The sequence below is a fragment of the Sinohyriopsis cumingii genome, chromosome 5, assembly GCF_028554795.1.
Source record: "Sinohyriopsis cumingii isolate HCF-2022 chromosome 5, ASM2855479v2, whole genome shotgun sequence".
NCBI classification, from domain to species: domain Eukaryota; kingdom Metazoa; phylum Mollusca; class Bivalvia; order Unionida; family Unionidae; genus Sinohyriopsis; species Sinohyriopsis cumingii.
The window spans coordinates 138682059-138707812 of record NC_142965.1 but is presented as its reverse complement, the minus strand read 5'-3'; the positions used below and the strand labels follow the sequence as shown (position 1 = coordinate 138707812).

The 25754-nt window shown below is 34.9% G+C and overlaps 1 protein-coding gene across 2 annotated transcripts in view; it reads right to left on the bottom strand.

Moving 5' to 3' along the window:
- The window catches only part of LOC149800353 (uncharacterized), a 42545-nt gene that overhangs the window by 5871 nt on the left and 10920 nt on the right, over nt 1–25754 (bottom strand). For both annotated transcript variants that reach the window (XM_089959974.1, XM_089959975.1), the window contains exons 3-6: nt 22935–22978; nt 15288–15464; nt 1931–2132; nt 864–953 (exon numbers count right to left, since the gene is read on the bottom strand). In XM_089959974.1, coding sequence (XP_089816100.1) covers nt 864–953; nt 1931–2132; nt 15288–15464; nt 22935–22978 — 513 coding nt within the window. The remainder of the gene's footprint in view (nt 1–863; nt 954–1930; nt 2133–15287; nt 15465–22934; nt 22979–25754) is intronic.

Genomic DNA, 25754 nt, shown 5'->3' with positions numbered 1-25754 from the left:
ATGCTCATCAGCCATACTACCGAGATAAAGGAAGATGACACAATTTGAATCTGATTAGCCTTTTTGGCCTATTGTATTTCTAATACTAGCACCTTAAATGAAGGGATGGAATTGTAATTGCCTTATCACATACAAATCGAATACAGGAACTAACATAAACAGCATTAAATTGTTAGTTACAGTAAAATGTTGAGTGACCAAATTTCTTGTCAAATGTTTGGATCTACATCCCACATGTATTTTCTGCATTATACATTTATATTCTAACATGTGGTTGACAGTAGTACTATAGTTTTTGAGCTTTGTGTCTGAAAACATTTGCTGGAGACCTTAATGATGGAACTGCATCCAACAAGTGACGAATGATAAGTGCTTTGGTAAGCTTTATTGCTGTAGATTGTCATAAGAAACTACATACTTGTTGGAGGGTGCTCCAAGTGGCCAAGTGGTCTCAAGTGCTCATGGTTACGGATAACAGCCATCTCACCGCTGTCTGCATGGGTTAAAGTCTCTGGTTTCGTTTATGTGGGTATGTGAGAAAGCTTGTCTGTAGCTACCAGTGAGTCGGTGGGTTTTCAGGGGGTTTTCCTCCACCAGTTATACTGGATGCCATGTGTAGCCTATGTTGTGCTAAATCCCTTATCAACAACATACATGTTGGAAACATACACTTGTTTCATTCATATGTTAATGTTTTCTTGTCTCCACTAACAATAATTCAGGTGCATATAATGCCGTAAAAAGTAGTTCCAGTCACTATGGCTACAATGATATGGAATAGATAAAACACCAGTGGTTATTATGACATTTATTGAGGTCATGTGTCAGTTTTGAGTACAGAAATTATTTTAGTGGTTTCATACCTCGCCAGATAATCCAACATAAAAGAGCATGGCTTGTCGTAGAGTTTCTGCACTTTCTTTCCTTGATGAGATACATATGTCATACGCTTCCTGTGAAAAGAATGATATCTCACTAATATTAGTGCAATGAAGCTGGCATCCCAATCGATGACTTTTAAGAATATAAAGAAATTAATATTGTTAGATTTTAAGCATACTGGTATTTCCGTAGTTTCATCAGTATTTTGCTTTTGTCTTTTGTATAGAATGCTACCACACTTGCCATGTAAACATACAAGGTTTCGAATACCAATGTTGGTATCTGATCTGATTGTTAACTTATTCTTTAAGCTCTTGTGTATATCTCAAATCAATTCATAAATACTGCAGACAAATTGTTTAGGATGGTAATCATTGGATTACATCTTGCAACTGGCTTGGCAGGATTGCATAACTAGTGTAGGAAGATGTTTGGCCAGAAAATGCAGACCTATGATATTCACAGACAAATATGAGAAGCATTTTAACTCAACAAAAAATGCCATATGGGTGAGAGAAATATATCGAAAGACAAGGTCGACGATGACAAATGAAACTCACACAAGGTGCGTGATGATACAAACTTAACGGTAACTTATCGGGGCGGGGTGGTGTAGCAGTGAATGAGATAACAGCCATAACAAATGCAATTTATACTTCATGTACACAAAATAGGTCTCACTACTAGTTCCAAACATAGCTGTTTATGATATTCATATCTACGATAACTAATATATATATATATATATATATATATATATATATATATATATATATATATATATATATATATATATATATATATATATATATATATATATATATATCATTCTAATATTCATTGGGGACGTCTTGTGCAGTTGCAACAATACAATAAAAATGAATTTTGTTTCGAGCTTACTTTTGTTTCAAAGTCAGCCAATAAGCGACATTCATTCTTTTAAAAAAGGCATTAAACAGTCTCATTGTACAGCTCAGATAATATTTCATTGCTGAGCACTGAAATTTAATGAGCAGCAAGAACAAAGCTAGCTCTACTCCATTCTAACCTTTAGAATATGTAGAAGTAGATTTACAGCCTGGTCCACCTGTTTGCCCTGAAATTTTATTAATTTATGAAAAGCGAGTGTCCACTCATTCTTGTAGAGCTCAGTAAATTTCTCCAATAGGTTTTCGGGACTGTCAACATCACTCAGATCTGTGACATCTGGATTGTTGTTGGTGACATTTATCGCTCCTGCGGCCCTTAACCTACATCAAAATTTTTAAAATGTTAATTTAGAAGTCTATGAATATATGCATATATCTATCTAATTATGCATGCATGTATGTATGTTTGATTTATATATGTATGTAACATAGGTTTTCATTCTTCTGACTTCTACTTTTAGTTGTCTTCCATCCCCATGATGGTATAGTTGATTCCAACTAGCACTGTGACTGGTACCTTTCACAGCATCAAAAATAAATGTCAAGGAACAAATCAACACCACTTCAACTACCTTCTCTCCAGTCGACATTCCGGACATGTTTGCAAATTTCTTCCATGACAAAGTACAAACCATTAGAGATAAGCTTGACACACACCACAATTTCAATTGACTCGTCGTCACCATACAGTTGGGATACAGAATTTGAGCGGCAACCATTAGCAGCATTTGAACCTGTCTCTACTGATTTTGTGAACTTGATCCAATTCCACCATCACTGCTGCTTGAGTGCTTAAATCCAGTATTGCCTTCACTAACTGATGTTATTAATACCTCTCTCTCATCCGGGGAATTACAATCATTTTTCAAAACTGCCTTTGTAAAGCCTCTGCTGAAGAAACCAACACTAGACCATAACAATTTAAAGAACTACCGCCCAGTTTCTAATCTCCCATTCATATAAAAAATCTTAGAAAAGGTTGTTCTATCCCAGCTTGCATCTCATCTAAATTCAAACAGTCTTTTTAGCAATGTACAATATGCATATCGCCCTTGCCACAGTACTGAAACTATTCTTCTAAAAGTAGTTAAGGGCTGTTCCAGTAAAACATATACCCCCCGGGGGGAAGGCACTTTCACATTCAACCAACCCACAACAGAAGCAATTTAAAAAAATTATGATCCACCGTCAGATGTGTTTTAATCGAGAAACACTGCCCCCTACAGAAGTATATTTTTTAATATAATTTCTGGATATGGGTTAGTGGGCGGTAGAAGCGATTTTAATATTGGGTTGGGGACTGACGTGATTTAAATGACAGCTAGCTGCAGGTAATCTACTGAATTCTTATAGATCATATAATCTACTGCATATTTTTATTTTTATTCATTCATTATAATCAGTCTTTTGTCCTTTTGTTTGTTTGTCTGTCAGCCAAGTATGTCTCTGATACTGTAAAATCACAAATTTTCATGGTGGCTTATTATTTGTAGATGTCATTGATCAGTCCCTTAATACCTACTAATTTAAAATCCATGAATACAGATTTTATAATAGATATTTCTATTCTAATACAGAAATCATGAATTTGTATCCTTACTAAACTCTATGTTTACTAAAGTGGTCACTATGTCTTGCTATTTTTCTTTGTTCTCAGGCATGCTGCTTTTGATTAGAATAATAGTTAAATCTTGTATTGCTTTAAATGTGTGGTCAGATTCTATGATTCATTGTTATTATTTTTCCCAATAAATGTTTTGGTAAACTTATATGATTTGTCAGAAAAAAAAAAAACAATAATGCCTGTGGAAGTGATGTTGCATCATTTGTCTACTTTTACACTATATCATTTCTTGTAAGAACATCTTTTTCAGTTACGGATGTCTTATTTTTATGCCTTGTTGCAAGACTAATATAAAGTTATAAAAAAAAAATATAGCAAGTCAAACTTTTTTATATCATAAGTTAGATTTTTAAAAATGGATGAAAGTCAAGGAATCATTTTTCCCAGAGCACTCATAAAATCAATGTCATTGCAGTTAACTGTATTGTCAACAGCATCATCATCATCACTGATGGCCTAGCAGTAACATTCTGCACTTTCAATCCAGCTGTCACAGGTTCTATCTCCCACTTCTAGTCTTTCATATGAGACTTATACCTATGGCCTGAGGGGCTTTCATAGCAGAGTGGTATAAGATGCTTGTCTTGTGATACAGATCTTAGGGGCTTCCATGGCAGTGTTAAAAGATGCTTGTCATGTGATTACTTGCCTCTAATGTGTAAATGAGAATGTTGCCAGTTACTTGCGGAAGGTCCGTGGTTCTACATAAGTGGTGTTTGGTGTCTCTAAAGTACTTGGATTTTCTTCAGCAGTAAAACTGGCTGCCATATATAGATTTTCTTCATCTGAAAATGGTGTACAGGCCATAATGATCTACTGAAACCCTGAGATCTCACGGCTAAATGACTTTAGCTGTTGGGGATAAACGTCAAATCAACAGAGGCTCCATGTCCCCAAGTGTACTAAGGTGCTTGCTTTTACATCACTTGCACATCTCACAGAGTGAGTTTGTGTCACAGATCAACCAATTTAGGTTGGTGGTTTTTCGGGGTTCTTCCTCCACCTAATATATTGTTAAGAAATCACAAAAAAAAAACCAAATCAAACTACACTAAATCAACCAACTAATCAAATGTGGCAACAGCAGCAAAGGTACTAGTCAATCATTTTTGCCACAGCTGTACGAGTTTAAAAATTTGACTCAAGTAATTTTTGTAGACGTTAGAATATCATCAATTATGCCTTTCTGACAGTTACCTAAAAGTCATCATCAGTTGGTGCAAATGGATTTTTCATGGTAAGCATACGAGATGGAAAAGCCTTGAGCAATTCTGCATCACACACTGCTGACAAGTTTACATTTTAGCTCATTTAAATTTTCTCTTAACAATGTTCATTGTTCCAACTAGAACTGTTATAACTTATTCAAGCTATATTCACCAATATCTGGAGATATGCATCTATAATAAATATTTGTAACAAAGTATGAGAATGCATCAGTGTTTTTCAATGATGCATTTGAATTGAGCAACAACCACAATCAACAAACCAAGAAATAAAATTATTCACATCTCTCAGGCAGAAGTAGGGTATAATCATAATCTGCCAAAAGACTTTTAAATTTGCCAAATATTTTTTCCAACCATACTGATTCAGTGGACATATCACCAGAATGGGCAGAAACAGACCAGAAGGTTAAAATCGATTTGATACAGCTTTTAAGTAGCTAAATTCATATTGTTTTAGTTAACTGTACACCCTCTTTATTGTCTTCCTTTTGATGAAATTTCTTACTGAAGTTAAGAAAATAATGTTGCACACAAAAAAAGAGGCACACTTCTACTCATTAATGTTTTTATTATACTTCTCCATTCCAGCCTGTTCTTATGATCTTGTCCCCCACATACTGTTTGTCTTGTTTATGATGTGTATGTAAATTTCTCACTTACTTTTCCTACTACTATACAAATGTTCTGTGAATATGCATATCGGTGTGAAACACAAATGGGGAGACTAAATCCAAGATTGAAAACCTCTACATTTCTGGATGCATTCTGCTTGGATTCCATATTTCTGCACAAAACTCAGGACTCTCTGTACTAATTCAGTTCCCACTGTAAATTTGTGCAAACACCATGATATTAAAATTCAGTAACTAAAAATTTTGAGTGCTCATGATCAAATTTATATCAGCATAGACACATCTATGATTACAGCTTTTGTGAAAAGAAAACCATAACAGCTGCACTATTTTCTGGATCTATACAAATTTGAAATGTGTGCTTTCAATACTGTACCAAATAGTCAGCTGCTGATTTCAGTAATGTCCCTCACCTTTTCAGTTACAAGTAGGACAAGCTCTCAAAAGATTGTTTTAACTATAATCTTACTTTCATTATCAACCAATCAGGGACAGTCAAACCCATATATACTCTATTTTATCTTCACTGATTTATAGTATGGTTATCGTTCTTTCACATCTGTAGTAATGTGAGTCCTTTAACAACTCTCAATAGTTGTAAGCCTTTTTCGACCATGCTGACTGAACACACTGTAAGATAATGTTCAAGTAACAGAAATACCATGGGATAACCAGGGAACAATAAAATTGAATAGTCAAGTTATCTCCCCTGCAGGGATGCTGCCAGGATTTCAGGATTTACTCCAAGTTTTGTGTGTGAGTGATCTCCAATGAGGAAGTGGTGGCAGGATGAATAGCCATTGTTAAATATCTCCCTAACACTTAAATATCTTTCTTACTGTTCCACTCTGTTAAGGCTCTACTGAAATCAAAATTCTCTAAGAGATATCATCTCTAGTTGTATAGTGATTATTACTGTGATGTCATTGGGCATGATCACGTGGTTGTGGTGGGGTCTTGGTTGGGAGGGCATAAAGACCATAGGCTTACTCCATATTTGACAGCTAATTATGATGTTATCAAAAGAATTAAAAAATTTCTAACAATTCAGTTGGACTCGGATACTTGATTCATAGTCAATGAACAGGTTCTAAAATTGATGTTTATTTTGGAGCTATGTTCCTCCATCACATTCAAGATTTGGATATGCCAAAGGTGAAATTGGTACAGTTGCATCCGACACTACTACCGAAGCTACTTCAAATATTATTTAATATGAGACTTTAATGCAAGAATTCGTAGCTTCAGTGATTTTTGGGTTAAAAAAATTATTTTTTTCTCAAACTCAATTTGGTGCAAATTACATTGTTTTTTTAATGATACAGTGAGAATTCTTAATGTGTAAAAATTGCACAAAAAATGAATGTCAGATCATAAAATTACTACCACTGGGAAAATACTAATAGGAATATACAGAAATAATGATATAATTATTTAAGTAGAATATGTGGTGACAATACGAGCGCTAGTTCTACAACTTTGTGCAAAATACATCTTGTACAACTATTCTGTTGTTTCCAACAACACTGTAATATGGCAATAATTTCTGTCCACTTTTTACTTTAGTCCCTTGCTAATTAATAGTTTTAGATTTTACAACACTAAGCTCATTTTACCTTTTGACAATAACACATCATTACAAATATTTAGATTGCAAGAAAATAGAAGTTACAATTTTATTAAAAGCACTGATACCAGTAAGACTAAAGGAGATGGTAAAAAAAAAGAATCAGGATGAACAGATTAGTAGTGTAGTAAAGAATCCATATATCAGAATGACATCAAGTATTTTTTCATCATCAGTTAATGATACCGCTTAAAAATGTATTGTACTAGATAATAGACTTTTTTAGTTATCCATTTTGCAATAAAAATACCAAATGATGGCTTGGAACTAAGTGCCAAAAGGTCTGCAGAAAATACCACCATGATCCAAAGATACATAGGAAGAACCGAACACAAACAGGGCAAATTTTATCCATCTTGCTTTGAGTTTACACAGATCAGTCAGTCTCTTATGTTTAATGTCATTTAATTTTTGCACATAGAGAGCATGTACATCAGTTGGTCATACATCTGCATGATATAAAAGTTTGTCTTTTTATTCTTTTGTTGCCAAAGTGGTTTTGCCAACTAGAGATCTACACACACTTAATTATGTTGTATGGGGATTCTCTGATGTTCCCTATGAGCATTAATCTGTTAATTGTTTCTGAATTTAATATGATCCTCCTCCTCTGTGTATGAATATTATTCTGTGCTGTGAACTCCTTTCATTACCTGCTGTCTGAAACACATATGCATAAGTAGCTTGAACACGTTACTGTTCTTTATGGTTGTGCAATTTTCAACATCTCACATGTATGGCCCCACGGGTATTCTCTTTTGGATATCTCTGTTCCACAAAGAAAAGTTCTGAACCAGAGGTCTCGTTAGGATTTTAAGACTAAGAGTCCATGGCTCCCATTTTGGTAAAAATATCCCACCATTAAAAGTTGCAGACCCCTCTCAGAAAACTATGCGAATTATAATAACTATTGGTTGCCATAGAGTTTAATTTCTACATTCTTTATAACACTGACATAGCTCTTGCTTATCCATCAGAGCGAGTCTGAATTTTTTTCGATCCAAAGACGGTTTTATTCAAAGCACTAAGCTAGGCATCACACACTTGGCTATTGTCCCTTCCAAACTATCAGTTCTAGCAACTTTAGCACTCTCCTGAATCTCATTACAATCTTCGTCAGTTTGCCGTTGAACCCCAAAATTCTCATTCAAGTCTAAGTCTCATATCATGATTCCGAGGTCATGTGCACTGCTTATTCCGTTACACTCGGAAATGAACACAATAATGAAAGCTAAAGTTGTTTATTTGATGTACTGTTACAAATAACCACATGTACATCTCTGGGTATTTCTTCTCTGAATTCAAGCACTGTAAATATCAGTATATTTTCCCACTCAGTTGCCAGTCAAAGCCTTTGATCTTGCCGCTTAGCTATTGCAGCATGTTCTTTTGATGTACTCTTATAATAGTGACGACTGAGGGGGGGGGGGCTTTCAACCACTAAATTCTGTCATTGTAAATATCAGCACAGCTAACTGATCAACACATTTTCCTACTATGCAGGTGACTGAAGCAGGACTGGCAAGTCTCTGAATTTTACCGCCCACCTAAATAAAAAAAAAATGGCGTCCAAATATGCGTGATTATAAGCGCTTCCGAGACTTCTGTCAGTTTTCAATAACATGAACTCTGCCAAAGATTCACTTCCTTGAATCAGTGTTTTGCTGCCTCTTATGCTAGATTATTCTCTTCCATAATGCTGTATTAGGGTTTTAAGTCCAACATTCCCATAGTCTGCTTGTTTAGACATGGGTACCTTAAATAAATATAACCGGCATATTGTCCATCCAACACGTACATCGGACTCGCACTCAACGTCAATTTTGGGCTCAAAATCACACACTGGCATTTCCAGTGACATTTTCCCAATGTCCAACACACCGATATACATGAAATTCATTGTCATCATAGCTATCACCAGCCAGTATTTGCCGACTGAAAACGTCGTCTGATGACAAACCGTGTTGTGATTCAACCATTTTGGTTTCCTGTGTGGCCTTTATTGGAAACACGCATATGTAAAACTTCCACGATGAAATTAAGGCTAAAACTCCATAAAATGCTTGTTCCAGGGCCATTGAGCCAATCAAATTTAGTTTGACAGCCATTCTTGTCGAACTGAAGTATCCAGATATCTGGATGTCACATCAAGTGATTTGAGACAGCTGCGGCAGCGTGAATTACATCATGAAATGCACTTTTAAGTTAAAAGTTTAATAAAAATTGCATCCTGTGCAAAGCACATTTTTTATTTCCGCAATGTTGATGTAATTTGCTGAACGCGTATCACTGCTTTAAAAGTACACGAATTCGTACAAATTACGTGTACTGGCATCATTTTCTGACCCAATGTTTTATTCACGTTAGACCGCTATGAGGGGTGTTAGATGCGATTTTAAATATATATTCGTTGTTTTTTTCTTTCTTTCTGACAACCCCACCAGCGATTTCTCATTTTGTTAACACAACCCACAACAGAAGTGATTTCCCTAACCAACCTTCCACTGTCAGAATCAAACTAGTTCGAAACACAACCTCCTACAGAAGTTATTTTGAAGTGCTGTCCCCAGGGAAGATATATGTTTTACTGGAACAGCCCTAACGACATTCTCTCTGCGTTGGATAGCGGAAAAATTACATTCCTCATCCTCCTTGATTTGTCTGCAGCATTTGACATTATAGACCATGATATATTACTTCACCGTCTCCAGCATGTATACAGCCTTACTGTAGTTAAAGTCCTACTTGGTCAACAGGACACAAATTGTATCTGCAAATCGAATACACTCCAGCCCAGTTGATCTATGTTTTGGTGTTCCACAGGGGTCTGTTCTTGGACCTGTTCTCTTCATTCTGTACACTCAGTCGCTCTCAAGTGTCATCAATCATCATCCAGTGTCTCACCAATTGTACTATGATGACACCCAAATATACAAATCTAGCCACCCAACTGAAGTTGATGCTATCCAAGGTGTAGAGATTTGCATTTCTGATGTGAAATCATGGATGACTTGTAACAAGCTGCAGATGAATGATGATAAAACTGAGGCCATTCTGATAACAATACAAATACTTTCTCATTCATATCCTTTACCTCAAACAATAAATATCAGCAACACCAACATTAAATTCACACAATCAGTACGAAACCTAGATGTTACTCTGGACAGTACTCTCACAATGCACCAACATGTCATGAACATGTGCAAGCCTGCATATCTTGAGCTGAGACGCATCAGCTCAATTCGCAAATATCTTTCAGTTAATGCTACTAAAACACTTGTGTGTTCATTAGTACTTTCAAGACTGGACTATTGTAACTCAATTATGTCTGGTTTATCTCAATATCTGCTCCAGAAACTTCACAAAGTTCAAAACACAGCTGCTTGGATCATACTTAGAGTACCACGATCAGAGCACACCTCCCCGCTGCTCTGTACCCTACACCGGCTATCCATTCGATCCAAAATCAAACACAAAATTTGTTCTCTGTGCTATGTTTCACTGTCGAACTCTAGTCCAACATACCTATCCGACCTCACCTGTGTGTACACACCAGCAAGATACTTACGCTGCTCTTCTGACAATCGTTTACTCATTATTCCCACTATGAAAACAAAGTCATATGGACAGCGTTCTTTTGCATACCAGGGCCCAGCAACAAGGAATGAATTGCCCACTGAACATAGACAGTTAGTGAAGGCAATACTGGATCTAAGCACTCAAGCATGAAGCTTTGAATTTTGCCATCGTTTATACATTATTTGTTTTATCTAATACATTTCTCAAGACAACTATTATCCACTTCTCATTGCTTTATTTACAATCAATAAATTAGATTTTGACAAGCGGCTTCACTGATGATTTTACTATCCAGAGCTGGCATTGGTATGATTGAGAGCAAATTATTCATGGAAACCTCAAGGAAGACCCCAAACAATATGAAGCCTTGGGTGGCTATTCTTGCCGAAGCACTGCTTTTGTAACTAACAATGATAATGTCATGGGTCATATGTGCCCGGATCGATGAGGTAAACCTAACGATGTCCAGTGAGATATAGCATACAGACCCTCTGGGTCCTGTACTTAAGATTTGTTCATTCCATGAAATTTCATTATTACTGTTAGGTCAACCATGAAATGTGCTTATCATTTATATGCCAGCGTAGATAGGATTCGCTTGCTTCAGTTTTGATAATTTCTTACTATGTAAAGAAATGAATCCACTATCAAAGATCTTCTGTGATTAGAATGCCAAGTCAGCAATAAGCCTTTGAACCTTGTCCTCTTCACTATCACACAAATATGTTTCCAACGATTCTCCTATATCTTGCCTGGTACAGCCTTTTTAAGTCTGAAAAAGGCTTTCTGAAACTAGATTGTTACTGCTTCATGCAGGTTTTATTCATTTCAATGTATTGACCACCCAAGTGCTCTTGCGAAACTGTAACAAAACCTTGGTGGACTTTGCTTCTGTGTATCACAAGCCACAGTTTTAGGATCTGCATTTGAAATACAAAGATGTTTTTAGTTCTCCTGTTTGGTAATATCCTTGTACATTCTGTTTACCTGTGCTCAGCATTTGATTCTTTTTTTTAATTATTTTTTTAAACTTTATATATATATATATATATATATATATATATATTGTGCTAAGTGCTTAAAGTACTGGGCAAAACCAGCTCAGTTAGACGCACGTCAAAATCTGGATTTTTTTAAACCCTGGGGGAAAAGTGTGCTGGGATCAGACACAAAAAACAGGACTGCCAGTCAACCGGAAATATATATGGGGGGGGGGAGGGGATATATTTGATAATTTAGCACTGATTCAGGAACAAAAGTCATGTGGCAACAACAGTGCTTCTCGAGCCATCAGATATCATTATGGCTGCTGTGACACTCATGTGGATTCTTCAGGTCAAATTCATAAAAGAACATGATATAACTGATGCTTATATAATCGTTATTTTTACACTCGTTCCACTGAAAACCACCAACAGGTATAGGCTGCATCTTTGCACATTCATAAAGGTTCATGTATAAGAACACATGGTGTAACTTTTGGGAATGCAGGATCATATCCATCCACACCTGTACTGTTAGTGAGCTTAGCTGCAACTCGACACGGAGATACTGAAACGGATTCCACACCCAATTTATGTGAAAAGCTCCAGTTCCAGTGATTAAAAATAGTGCATGGGATTACACTTGTACACATGAAGTTTTGTATATAAAAGATCTCAAATATGTATTCAAGCAGAAGCACACAATAACATAGATATACTGACCATGATAATCACTCATGCTTTGTATTTGAATGCTGACGAGATGTTTTTTTGCGTATTCATAGTCATCGGCAGAAATACCATCACTAGGCAATAATGAATGAACTGCCTTGATCTGTGGTAATTGTGTTTCAGTTGGTCCCATCCGCTCATATACTCAACTTCTAATTTATCAACTTCAATTTGTCAGGTTTGTGACACCATATAGACTGGTGATTTTAAATCGATCACTGGATCCCATTGTAAGGTTACTGACTAACCTGTACAGGCTGAAATTCAGAAACTGCAGTGTGTCAAAGAAATGATGCTGACACAGCTTAAACCTCATATTTTGTTCATATTGTTCAGGATTATGATTATTGGCGCCACTGATGATCCCTAGACTCCTTGTATAATCAGGTAAAGATCATACCCACACAGGTTATGCACAGCTTGTGTTTTGTAAAGGGCACAACAGTAGCAAACAGCTCTCCTGGTGGTGTGAGAGGAGTTATTCAATCTCCTCAAATATTTACGACATTATATGATACCATAATATCAAAATGGCAAAACCTGTAAATATAACAGTATAAATCTGGGACAAAATTGAGACATTCGCTCAGAAAACATCTGGAAATATTTGTTTTGAATAATAAGATTGGAGGATTACTCTGCTGGAAGCTATATTAGGAGTGTGACAGGTGAAAGAGCAATCACACTACTCAAAAGACAAGCCCTGGTTATCAACCGAAATTGGCAACTGTAGATTTCATGAGCTGTGTGAGGTTAATCTATACATGCCAGTAATGTGACAGTTATTGCAAACTATGGAATCAGTATCAAAGGGACTGTTGCAGATCCAGCGATTGGCCATCAAAATCGTTTGTGTTACGTCATTAGTAAGCCAACACGTAATGCTAGTACATGTGATTTACAATATTCCTAATTACATGCTCTGCTACAGAGCTTGTTAGAGTTCGTATATACACAGGCATACACCTTTGTGTCTTAATTTAATGCCATTGAAATATATAATACATGTTTATCTAAATGGGTTGTTGTGAGTTTAACACCATTTTTCAGTGCACGTAAAAGCTATGGGTGCTATTGGCAAGCTTTCCACATGGACTGAATACGAGAATTGAAACCACATTGAATGAGGTGAGATTGCAGTGATCAGTAAGGCGAGCGCTTTGTAATACTAAATCAATCCTCTCTCTAATTGGGTAAGAATACAGTACCATGTAGAGTAAGCTCTTCATTTATGGTAATCTAAACAACCATACAATGGTCTTGTAAAAATCAGACACCCAATAAAAATAATCAGTGACATTTAAATCATCAAACTCGTCATAGTATGCTCCACCAACACTCCTGCTTCTGTTCACAGCCTCAAATTCAAGACTTCTAAACATCTTGGATTTTGTTGTATATCTCAGCGTTGTTGTTTTGCTTCACTTGACTTGGAAAGGGGTTCACAAAATTTCTCATATTGTTTAGTGTAGATGTATAGTAAAACTCAAGGTATCCTTTTAATTGATTTGCTCACTACTGCATTAACTATCACTGGTGACGTATTTACTGTCTTTCTCACTAGGTGTAAATTTTCTGGAAACATATTCAAGTCATTCTACTCAAACTAGCTTTCTGCTTGTTCTCCAGCAAACACCTTATGCACAGCAAAAGTATGTATTATCGCCATATTTGGCAATAAATGGATTAAACAGCTACAGCGTTCAAAATTCATAACAATATCACACATTTAGCCTGCTAATAAATCAGTACTATCATTGTTTACTTCTGAAACAAATTTGTATTGACTTCCAAGATATTATAGTGGTATGTCAAAATTTCACAATCCTGGAAAATGGGACGATGACAGGAAAATTCCTAAGATAGGTCCTTTGTTATTGATTTTTTAAGGACAAATGAACATTAACAGACACTTTTAGTATTTACTACTATTTTCTTTAAAAGGTTAAATGAAAGCCTTTCATGCAAAAAGAATCTTTACATTTTGAAATGACAATAAATATCTGTAAAATTAGTTAATTTCAACCACATAAAACATTTTAATCATGGCTGGTGCTATTAGTTTTGAAACCAGAGGTAAATAAGGATGGGCTGATTGGAAAAAGAAATGCCCTGCTTGATAGTTCTGATCAACATTAACCAGATGAGAAAACTTTAAATTTACTTAAACTAAGTCTCCAGAAATGCATTTGCATTTGACATTCTTTTGTATGAAAGAAAGGGGTAAAGATAGGTAGACTTGCTTGCTCTCTCTCACACATTTATTCCACTGATTTGGGTGGGGATGGGTTAGGGGACACAAGAAACAGCCTTTAAGTTACTTCTAGCCTACCAAAGGTTTATTTGTGCTACTGATTCATATACAGCTTGTTACTTTCATTTTAAAAAACTCAACATACTTAGACCAAAAGCAAAACAAAACTTAGCAAGACAATTGAAGACCCTTCTTTGATGCCATAACAGAATTTAGATTCTGGAATATATTTAATGAAATGCACATTATTTTGAAAAACAAGTTTTGCTTCACACTATATGATCAGGAGTATTGTCAGATCTAAAATGATATGTTTACTCATAATTTACATGATGTTTATGATGCATGTTTATTTTGTTTTACATGATTATGCTGCAAATTTTAGAACAGTTGAGAACTCAGGTTTAAAGCAATGCAACAAAGGGTTTATTCTTTTTCAGAGATGTGAAGGCTCTTCTGTAAAATATCATTGTGAGAATTTATTGTAGAAAAATGCCTGAAGCTATTGGTTCCTGCACCTGAACTGAGCACAGTTAACAGATTAGCAGAAGTTATCACAATGTACTAAGGGAATATTAAGAAAGTGACAGGATAAAATGTTGCCTCTTGACGAAAGTAAAGAAACAACGATTAAAGATGGAAAGCAATGGCAAAATGTTTTGGTACAATGACTAATAAAAATAAAATAAGAGTATTTGGCATTGAGCATAATATCTTCAGGTCAAAAGAAGAAAATAAGAAAGAATATATCTTTTTAAAAATCAGCATCACTCTTTAAGGTTGTGTTTCCTGAAGAAATGATCTTATTATTACCTGTTTTGTAACTGCTCATTTCCCTCGGTCAATTCTTTTATATGCTCTTTCAGTTGTTTTATTTTTTGTTGTTGCTGCTGTTTTTTGCTTACGTGTCCATTCTTGAGGGTTTCTGCTCCTACAATGCGTTTGCTATCTTCTTCATCGCCTATCTGTTCGATTCTAAGTTGAGATGTTCTGAAAACAACATTACTGATGAAATATCACACGATTAGATTTAATAAAGTAAGTATCATATATATGTAGTATATCATTTATAGTTTACACTATTTTGCATTGATGACTGAGCGGAGTGGTGTGAGGTTCAAGGAAAGTGGAGAATATGGATGAAATCACTGACCTTAAATGTATGACATGTTTGTACTTGCATATGCTTGAACCAGAGTGTAATTAAAAGCAACTGTCCATTACACTATTTTATAATCTGTCACATCATTAACATTTCTCAAATTAATGATACTGATGTGAGAATGTGATATAAAGTCTGCAAAAAACAGAAGAAACAGAAGCAAAATTATATGAAGATGAATTTGTACATTATTATATAAGCAGTAATATCCAGGTAGCAAAGCTCTGTCAAGGATCACTTGGAAAATCCAGCCATAGTGAGGTAATTGTGTAACAACTGTAAATTTGTAGACAATCTAATTGGCAGCAGTCCATTGGGATATCATATGAGCGGTATCTGATTGGAAGTTTTCCATTTCCATATCAGTTACTTGCAACTTGTTAATCTAACTGTCGGTTATCTCAAGGAAAGGTGTTCAATCCTGTCAACACCAGTCGCAGCCGGGTATAAAAAACATGGCTGCAGTTGTGCAAATTGAGTGTGTTAAGGCCGTGGCATCCTGGCCTTAATTATATAAGGGTTATGTTAAAAGTTTTGACTATTTTTTCAAATCATTTCATGTTGTTGAATATGCCAATCAAATTAATGTGCATCTATAGGCAAAAAAGTATTCTATATAATTATTTTCAGCTGGAGGTACAGAATGCCAAACACTTGCATATATTAATATATAATTTTTTACAAGAGACAAAATAACAACCTCAGGCTAATGCGGGGCACCGTAATCTTAATTGGTGTTATAACATTTGCTATGTAACACTTTTCACTGCAAGTATAAAGAAAAGCCACCGCATAATACAAATTCATAACTATAACTATAACTATATATATATATATACATGTATATATATATATATATATATATATATATATATATATATATATATATATATATATATATATATATATACATATATATATATATATATATATATATATATATATATATATATATATATATATATATATATATATATATATTATTATTATGAATTTGTATTATTTGGTGGCTTTTCTTTACAATTGTTGTATGTTATATATCTGTCTGTGTGTATGTTTGTCTGTATTTTTGCATTTCCTCTCTTCCCTGTGCATCTGCATTTTTTTCTCTTCCTTTCTTTCTTTGAATCTGCATTTATATATAATTAACCTTTAATTTTGATGGATTTCCCATGAACCAGAATAATAAATACTACACCAACATCTTGCTTTCTTTCCATTCTTTATCTCTTGTAAATTGTATCACTTTCAGTTAAAAAATATAGAAATTAGGATGAGTTTCAAATAGGTACTCAGCTGTTTTGTTTTCAGTCACTGCGACTATCCACTGCGTCTGGGTCTGTGACCCACTAATGAATGGTATTGATGCTTCGCATTTCTTAAAAAATGGAGAATTTGATTTGCTGTGTGCGTGGAGGTGTGTTATTTTTAAATAATGACACTGGGTTTAACGTCAAGTTCATCACATGTTTATGGTATGTCAGTGATAATAGGTTGTTACGTTACACATTTTCACAGAGTATGTAATTCAGCATGCATTCAATGGAAACAATTCGCAAAAAAGTATGTTAATAATAATGTTGTTGTTTCTGAACTTTAATTGGGGATGTGACTTTACCAGGAAAATGCAATACACATTGCACAATAAACTGAAATAACTATAAATAATCAATCTGAATTAAGGCTTTTCTCTTTTGTATTCTTATAATATGATATGTACTGTCAATTTAATTAATAAAATCAGTTATTCATTATTTTATAATTTTAAAATCCAGTATATATACCAATTTTAGTATTTGAAGATTTGATGGAGTTTTGCAGACCCCAACCCTAGTACTACATGTAAGACCTTGATGCTGATATTTATGTTTTGGGCGTCAGGGTCTTACTGCATAACTAACGGCGCTGTATAGTGTGTTTTAATGTCTACTAACATCGTAACGAAAGTCAAATTTTCAGGAATATCTCACACAACTGGTGTCACAGAATTAAATTCTTTTATTTATTGCATACATGTACTCGGGTTTCATATTTGTGTACAATGATACCCGAGGGTGATTTATGTATATTGTGACGTATTTCGAAATAGTGAGTTCGGTTCATCCCATGCTGCACGTGCAAAGTGCTCTCGATGGGATGAACCGAATGCCTAAAATGCACAGACTATTTCTGCATAAATACCTCGGCGTATGTACATTTCTTTACAATACGGATGGTCTTGTCAGCCAGCAGTCTGCTTCAAGGACCTGCACATCTTCAGCTGTTGAGGTATGTACGTTTATTAATTTTTAGTCTATAAGTTATAACAACCATATTACCACGTTTATTTTTGTATGTTTGCTATGTAGCTTTCGTTTATGTAGTATAATGCACATATTTCTATTCTTGTTTGCAACTTAGCAAGGGATTTATATTAGTAATATAAAGTTACATTTCTAAGAACTGTTTAATATACATGTAGTAGGATTCTTATCGAGCAGGATTAGGTTTATTTTTGAACCTGTCATTTTGTAATTATTGTGCTGATAATGGAATCTATATAACTTACCGTGTATAATGTCATTACAGTTTACCTTATATGCCCGTGTTATGTATTGTTGTTGTTGTTGATCTAGGGTTTAACGCCATTTTTCAGCACAAGATAGGCTATACATGGCGGCCAGTATAACTGGTGGAGGAAAAACCCTGGAAAACCCAGGGAAGAACCACCGACCCACGAGAAGCTACTGGCAGGCTTTCCCACGTACCCACGCTAGCCGAGCCTTGGACTCGAACCCACGCAGACAGAGGTGAGATGGCAGTGATCCGGAACGGTGAGCGCTCTAGACCACTCGGCCACTCGGGGCCCTTCCAGTGTTATGTATAGTACATGGTATTGTATATATTTTCAAGTGTCTAATGTCCGGGGTGTCTGGAGTATCTAATGTCTGGAGTGTCTAATGTCCAGGGTGTCTAATGTCCGAACGGTCTAATGTCTGGAGTGTCCAGTGTGTCTAATGTCCGGAGTATGCTGAGCTGTGTAGAACTGTCTGGAGTGTCCAGAGTATCTAGGGTGTCTAGAGTGACCAGAACATTCAAAGTAAAGCTAACCATAGGAATTAACCGTAGCAGCTGTGAAGCTGAAGTGTAGCACCTATGGAGCTGAAATAAAGTGTACTGATGACGGAGTGTATCTCCTTACATATAATTCTTTAGCCATGGGCTAATTCTGGGGTTCGTAAAACCTACTGTATCTTTTGGGACTGTAAAGGTAAGTTGTATATCTGTCCCTTTCTTTTTACCATAATTTCACTACCTGAGTGAATTCATTTTACTACATGAGTAAAATTCTATATTGTTTACTACCTGAGTAAACTATATCTATCGTTTCATTGTCAAATCGTTGTGAACCATTCACCCCTTGTTTTTGTATTTGCTAAATTATTTGTATTTTTCATCATTAAGTTTGTGCGTTCTTATGTTAATTAAATCCAAAATTTTGACTATATATACATGCACATATTCATAATTATTGCTCATTCAAGCCATCCATTATTAAACATTGCATTTATATCATCATCAAAAGTGTTCTGTTGTGAATCCAAAATTCCACCCAGTTATCTTGTTACAACTGGCAAATAAAATAATAAAATAATGGTGCTTTTCCACAAAGTAAAGTCATAATATTTTAGTCAGACTTTACTTACTCTGATGTCTTTTCTCTAATAAATTCAAATTCTCACAAAAGAAATGGACCTGTTTTCAAGTTACGTTGGCCTATGTTTTATTTGACTGGAAAGTGATGAAAGCTGGAAATGCCAATATCAGGTTAAGTTGAAATATTATTCTTGAACGAAACGAATGAAACTATATTATGCCTAATGGAACTGTAAAGCAACGTTTCGTTTCATTCAAGAAACATATCTACTACATGAACCTACTTAAACCTACTTTGGCATACCTTGACTACTGTCACATTGCAACAAATTCAAATGTATGTCAATGGAACATGAAAATGTGTCCATTTGCTAGTGTCATATTTTCGTTCTGCCAGAATAAAGACAGCACAGTAAGTATATTAATTACACAAATTAGTGGAAGAGTGTCAATATATGCTGCCAAATGTGTGAGATATTCCTGAAACTTTGACTACTTGTTCTGATGTCAATGACATCAGAACATGCTATACAAGGCCTTTATTTGGATTGTAAGACATAGCACTAAAACAAAGCCAACATGTGCTATGTCTTACATGTAGGACTAACCCCAACAACTCTGCTTTTACCTAAATTCATGGCGACAGTATGTGTTAGTAAGCATTACTGGTTTATCAATGAATTTTCAGTTAGTATGATATAAAGAAATTGAAAATGTCCTTGTATTTAGAGCATTTACAATTATAATAATTATAAGGACTTGGCATTTCTCCAAAGCCAGTCCCTAATTTTTCCTTAAATGGCTAAAATAATGTTAAAGAAACATATGAATAAGGACACAAATTTCATACAGTCATACATTCGTTTATCGACAAAACTTAAAGGATACTTTAAACATGTTTGATAAAACTTTATGTTTATGAATTCCATACAGCTGAATTAATTTTTGAGTTAAATTGGCTTTCAAATGTGTATGTACAACTAGTGTTTCTAGAAGGTGGTATTTGGTTTGAAGACTTGAGTCATCCGATTCCAACCTGGCCATTTCAGTCTTTGGAAAGTTTGCTCACACTTGATCCACCTGTGTTGTCCAGAACTTTGGATTATTTTAAGAATCTCACAACAGGACAATTTCTTTGCCTCATCCACACTGCCAAAAGGTTTGAAGTTTATAGCCTCACTGTCAAGAAAGAATCTACTTGTGGGCCATTATGGTATGAAATTATGACAATGTGGCTTTGTCATTTTACAAATTCTCTGATAGAATGCAAGGCTCTATGTGCTTTGTACAACAGTCATAACAAGCATTTCACAGAAATACAGAAGAGGTTCCATGTTCATGGTAACAATAGAGTAAAAAAGCTGCTATGATTTCGTTTCTGAATTCGAAAATAGTGCTTTCAAGAAAGAAAAATGTATATTCAGATTCACAAAATTTTAATAGCAAGAACACATTTGTGTAGGGACCAGAGCTTTTTCAAGCATGCAAATATGATTCAATGTAAGCATTTTGCTAGTTTTTTTTTTTTTAATGTTCTTTCAGTGGCTCAGAAATGCCAGCACAAACTGATTTAAGCATAAAACATAGAAATGAAGCATGAAATATACGTCCCTACTATTGTACAATAATGCTGTATTAACCTGGAAGCACTAACAGGAACCTCTGTATGACCCAACATCCAGGTGTCCATGAGAAACTAAGGTAAACACATAACTTAAACAATGTGTGATGAACATGAAGATTGGTTAGCAAATAATAAGGCCGCATGCTCCATTCATATTCCTAGCAGAGATTAGAAAAAGGGAAAATTGTTCAACTATACCATATACACAGTCTCTACTGTCTTGTGCTTGCCTAGTGCCATGTTGTTTAAGTCCTGTTAACTGCAGTACATTAATGTCTCTCAATCATTCTCTTCTGGATCTTTCTCAGTCCATACAGCTGCACTTCTTCCAAACATTTGACTTGATATGATTATCAAATGATAATGATAGCATTAATATATATGGCATCATTTATAGTCACAGAATATCAGAATTGTCGATGATCTCAGTGGTCTATCCTGGACTTTGCAATCTTCATTACTGTCTCCCCCCAAAAAATGCATTAATTCCCTGAAGACTAGCTACTCATGAATTCTATGAGGTAGGAACAATAAATGTGATCAAATATATATATATATATATCTATATATATATAGTATATTATAAGCACATCTGCAAAGTCACATTCTGTATAAGGATGCAATATATATTAAAATTAAAAGATATTCTGCTTACCTCTTCAGCCACTATTTTGGGAAATGTACTAATCATTTATTATAGCTGCCATTGATTTATTAAATTACTAATACTCAAGCGCACTGACTTTGTCACACATAATAGTGTATAAAGTAACAAAATAGTTCAAAAATGTTCTGGTTGAGAAGTCTGATACTGATTAACCCTTTACCTGCTTAACGCCTTTGGACGCCTTTAGTCCATTCACATGGAAGCGCCTTTTGACGCCTGCGCCTGCTGTAAACAATGGCCATTTTTAGCGGGTTTTCATAGTGCCACCTTCCGGGAAAAAACCCCTACTGGATACCTCATTCATTGCTGTACATGACCATTACGTCAGATCACGTGGTCGCTATTTATGCTCTGGTCAAAATCTGCTATTTAAAGTAACTGGGTCGTATTCTCCACTCTCCAACATGGAGGTCACGGATTTTGTTCAGTACTTTTCACGATTAGAATCACAACTATGAAGGGTTCAACAACTTAGGTAAAGGCTCTGATATTGATGTAGGTAGCAAATAGTTTTTATAAACTATCAAATTCAGATGACTTAGTGATGTAGACTCAAACAAAGAACTTGTAAATTTCGAGTATGAGAAATGGCAGCTACGGTTGGTCACGTGGCTTCACTGACTTGATGGTGAACATGTTCTCTCAAGATTTTAAAGCACATAAAAAATTCTTACGTGAAAAATAATTACACAGCTATAATGATCAGACTTTACTCTTACATTTTTCGATGCATAATAGATGTGTACCAAAAATGTAAAATGGTTAAAATTGCTGTTAAACGTAATATACACTACACTGCTTAATAGTTAACAGGCAGGCCTATGTGTATGGAGTTGAATAGGTAACAGGTGTTCTATTTATAGCGCACTGCACAGGGCAACTTAGCTACATGTGTATCGGAGGGCTAAAAAGCCATACACTCTATGAAATAAAGGGTTAAACTGGTCCAGAATATTATTAAAATTTACTCTTTTCTTACAAATTAAACAAATATTAAATATGTGCACAAATTGTTTTATGCACATGAAATTTAATGGCTAGGAGTGTGTGCCAAAACTTTGGCATGACACATATTTTGTATTTATTCACAGATTGCTATTGACGAGTTACATTATCTAAATATATGATGGAATAATATTTGTTTTCTTTTTTATACATTTTCTTAATTTTGCTTTTACAAATGAATGGCACATTGGGCAAATAGCAATTTATCTTTTCCGATAATTTGCTGATCAACCATGTCTTGATGATGGATTTGGGATGGAGCTAAGAAAAATACAAATGTTCATAGAGATCAAATGGAAGTTTTCAAATACACTAACGACACTCAAATAAAATTGAGAATATCAGATGCAGCTTATCTTAAATTACCGAGTATCACATCGACTTGAAACTGTTTTCTTGTTATCTTCATCCTACGAGAAAGAAAAATAGTATTATATTTTTAATGCTATGTACTCGTTATAAATCTAACAATACTGGGATGTTTACAACATTGTTGTTTTTGTCTGACAGTGACACTGCATTTACTGCTTATCTGAATTTTGTTTTATACTAAAAGAAGAGGCATCGCTAGCATTTTATTAAAAGGTTTGACTATTTGGCTATGTTTTATTTAACTGGGAATCTATACATTCATGCATTTAGAAAGAAGCACAGTACATTTCACTTGTCAAACTTAGGTTTGCATTACTTTAGGCATTGAACATACATGATACTATGTATGCCATATATATATATATGTTCCACTTTCATAAGTTTATATGAAAAATGCATGTATAGATATAGCATATGACTCATACTCTTGACATATGTTTTAAATATATGCTGCTGAGCATAACTGACAAAGCACATGTTCAGATATGCTGATTCACAATTGTTCAATATATGGACCACTGAACATATGTTGCACATAGTTTGCAGCAGGATACACCTACGTGAATAAACAAAACATGTTTACCATCCATTGCTATTTTGATCATTTAAAAAAAATACATAAAGCTTCCAAGCTTCCTGATGACAGAGTGTCAAAAGCCTTCTTAAGTCTATTGTCTGATTTTGGCCTTGAGTTTATGTGATAGTAAGCATCAGAGGTCTCGGAAACGCTTAATCATGTATATTTAGACACCAATTTTTTATCTAGGATGCTGAAAATCACTGAGGCGGGAGTCCTCCGTATGCATGTAATAGGTGTGCAGCAAAATTCAAACACATGCCAGTCCTGCTTCAGCCACCTGCGCTGTGGAAAAATGTGTTGATCAATTAACTGTGCTGATATTTGCAATGTCAGATTTCAGTGACTGAAAGACCCCTTGATGTACATGTTGCCATTATAAGAGTACATCAAAAGAACATAATGCAATAGCTGGGAGGCAAGTTCAAAGGCTCTGACTGGCGGTCGGGTGGGAAAATGTACTGATATTTACAGTGATTTAATTCAGAGGTAGAAAGACCCAGAAATGTACATGTGGTCATTTATAACAGTACATCAAAATAAACTTTAGCTTTCATTATTGTGTTCATTTCCGAATGTAGCGGAATAAGCAGTGCACATGACCTCAGAATCAAGACATGTTGAGACCTAGACAAATTGCCATTTGCAAATTTGAATAAGTACTTTGGGATTAAACAGCAAACTTACAAAGATTTTAACAAGATTCAGAACAGTGCTAAAGCTGCTAGACTTGATAGCTCAGATGGGACAATAGCTAAGTGTAAGAAAATGTGTGATGCCTAGCTTAGTGTTTGGAATAAGTCCTTACATGGATTGACAAAATTCAGTCTCACTCTGACGGACAAACAAGAGCTGTGTTTGTGTTATAAAGAAATAGAAATTAAACTCAATGGCAACCAATAGTTTTTCTAATTTTCATAGTTTTGGGGAAGGGCCAGGGGTCATGCTACCAGGCAGTGGGTGACTATGTCGCCTGAAAAATGTAAACTTCTCCTTCATCTGTTAGGAAAAGCGAAAATGACTTTGCCCTGTGATTTTTCAAGAGGTTACATTGACTGACCATACATTCTGAGATGACCCCTCGCCTTAGCCCAGTTAGTTCTAGTGTTGTAGCAAAACGGATTTATCATGACATCAGTAGCTAGGCCCAGTTTTGATATCAAGTACATTGACAAACTCTTGCCCATTCACCAGCATGTGCTTTGATAGCTGACTGACCATTAACTCTTTCCTGAGTAATGTAGCAACTATCATTGCCCTATTTCCGCATGTTTCCTTTGATGATCAAAACATGCAAACTTGTATTTCAAAACTTTAACAATAGTGAGTAAATAGCAGTTTGTATTTTAAGATCAGAATCAGTGATCTGGATATATATATATATATATATATATATATATATATATATATATATATATATATATATATATATATATATATTAACAGCATCTTGTACACTATTTCCTCATAAAATTAGTTTGAAACTGTAAGTGACCCAACAGCCTAATGGGAAATAATGGCAGACATCGCTAAGTCTTGGATGTAACAGTTTATTAGATTCAATTTAAGATTGTCTGTTTTCGTAAATCATCGGCCAAATATATCCAGAAAAACATACAATCCATTGAAAGCAAAGCCTAGGTATTATTTTATTAAAGACTTAACTTTAAAATGGAAATTATATAGGTCAGAAATGTATGGGACAATGCTGTGTTTTGGAATTCGTGAGATGTGTTGTAAGGTCTAAGTTGTTTTCTGACTTGAAACGTATTTGTGAAAATATAGAGAAAAGCAGCAAAGCAGATACTGTCTAACCATTGCCTAAAATTACTATGAGTACATAGACAAATAAATAAACCGTAAATTTGCAATCCTGTCAATGGACCGTTGCTATATTAAAATAATTACATTATAAAAACCTCTCCTTCTAAACACAGAAGCACTCAAGTCTGTGTTAATTCTGATTGAAAGAAGGGTTTTGTTCACATACCGACTATAAATGAGACATGTCTGTAATTTTATGCCTTTTAGTGTGTTATGTATGAATAGTTATGGTAACGTATTATCTGCAACGAAGAAATTAGGACGAACAATATGATCTGAAGACACGTGTGCACTTGCCCTCATGTACATGGTACAGGGGATGTTTTAAACACGTTTAGAAATCTCTGAAGTGACATTATTGTGAACTTTTAGAAAGTATAAATAAATAAAAGAATTTTAAAATATTTATTAAG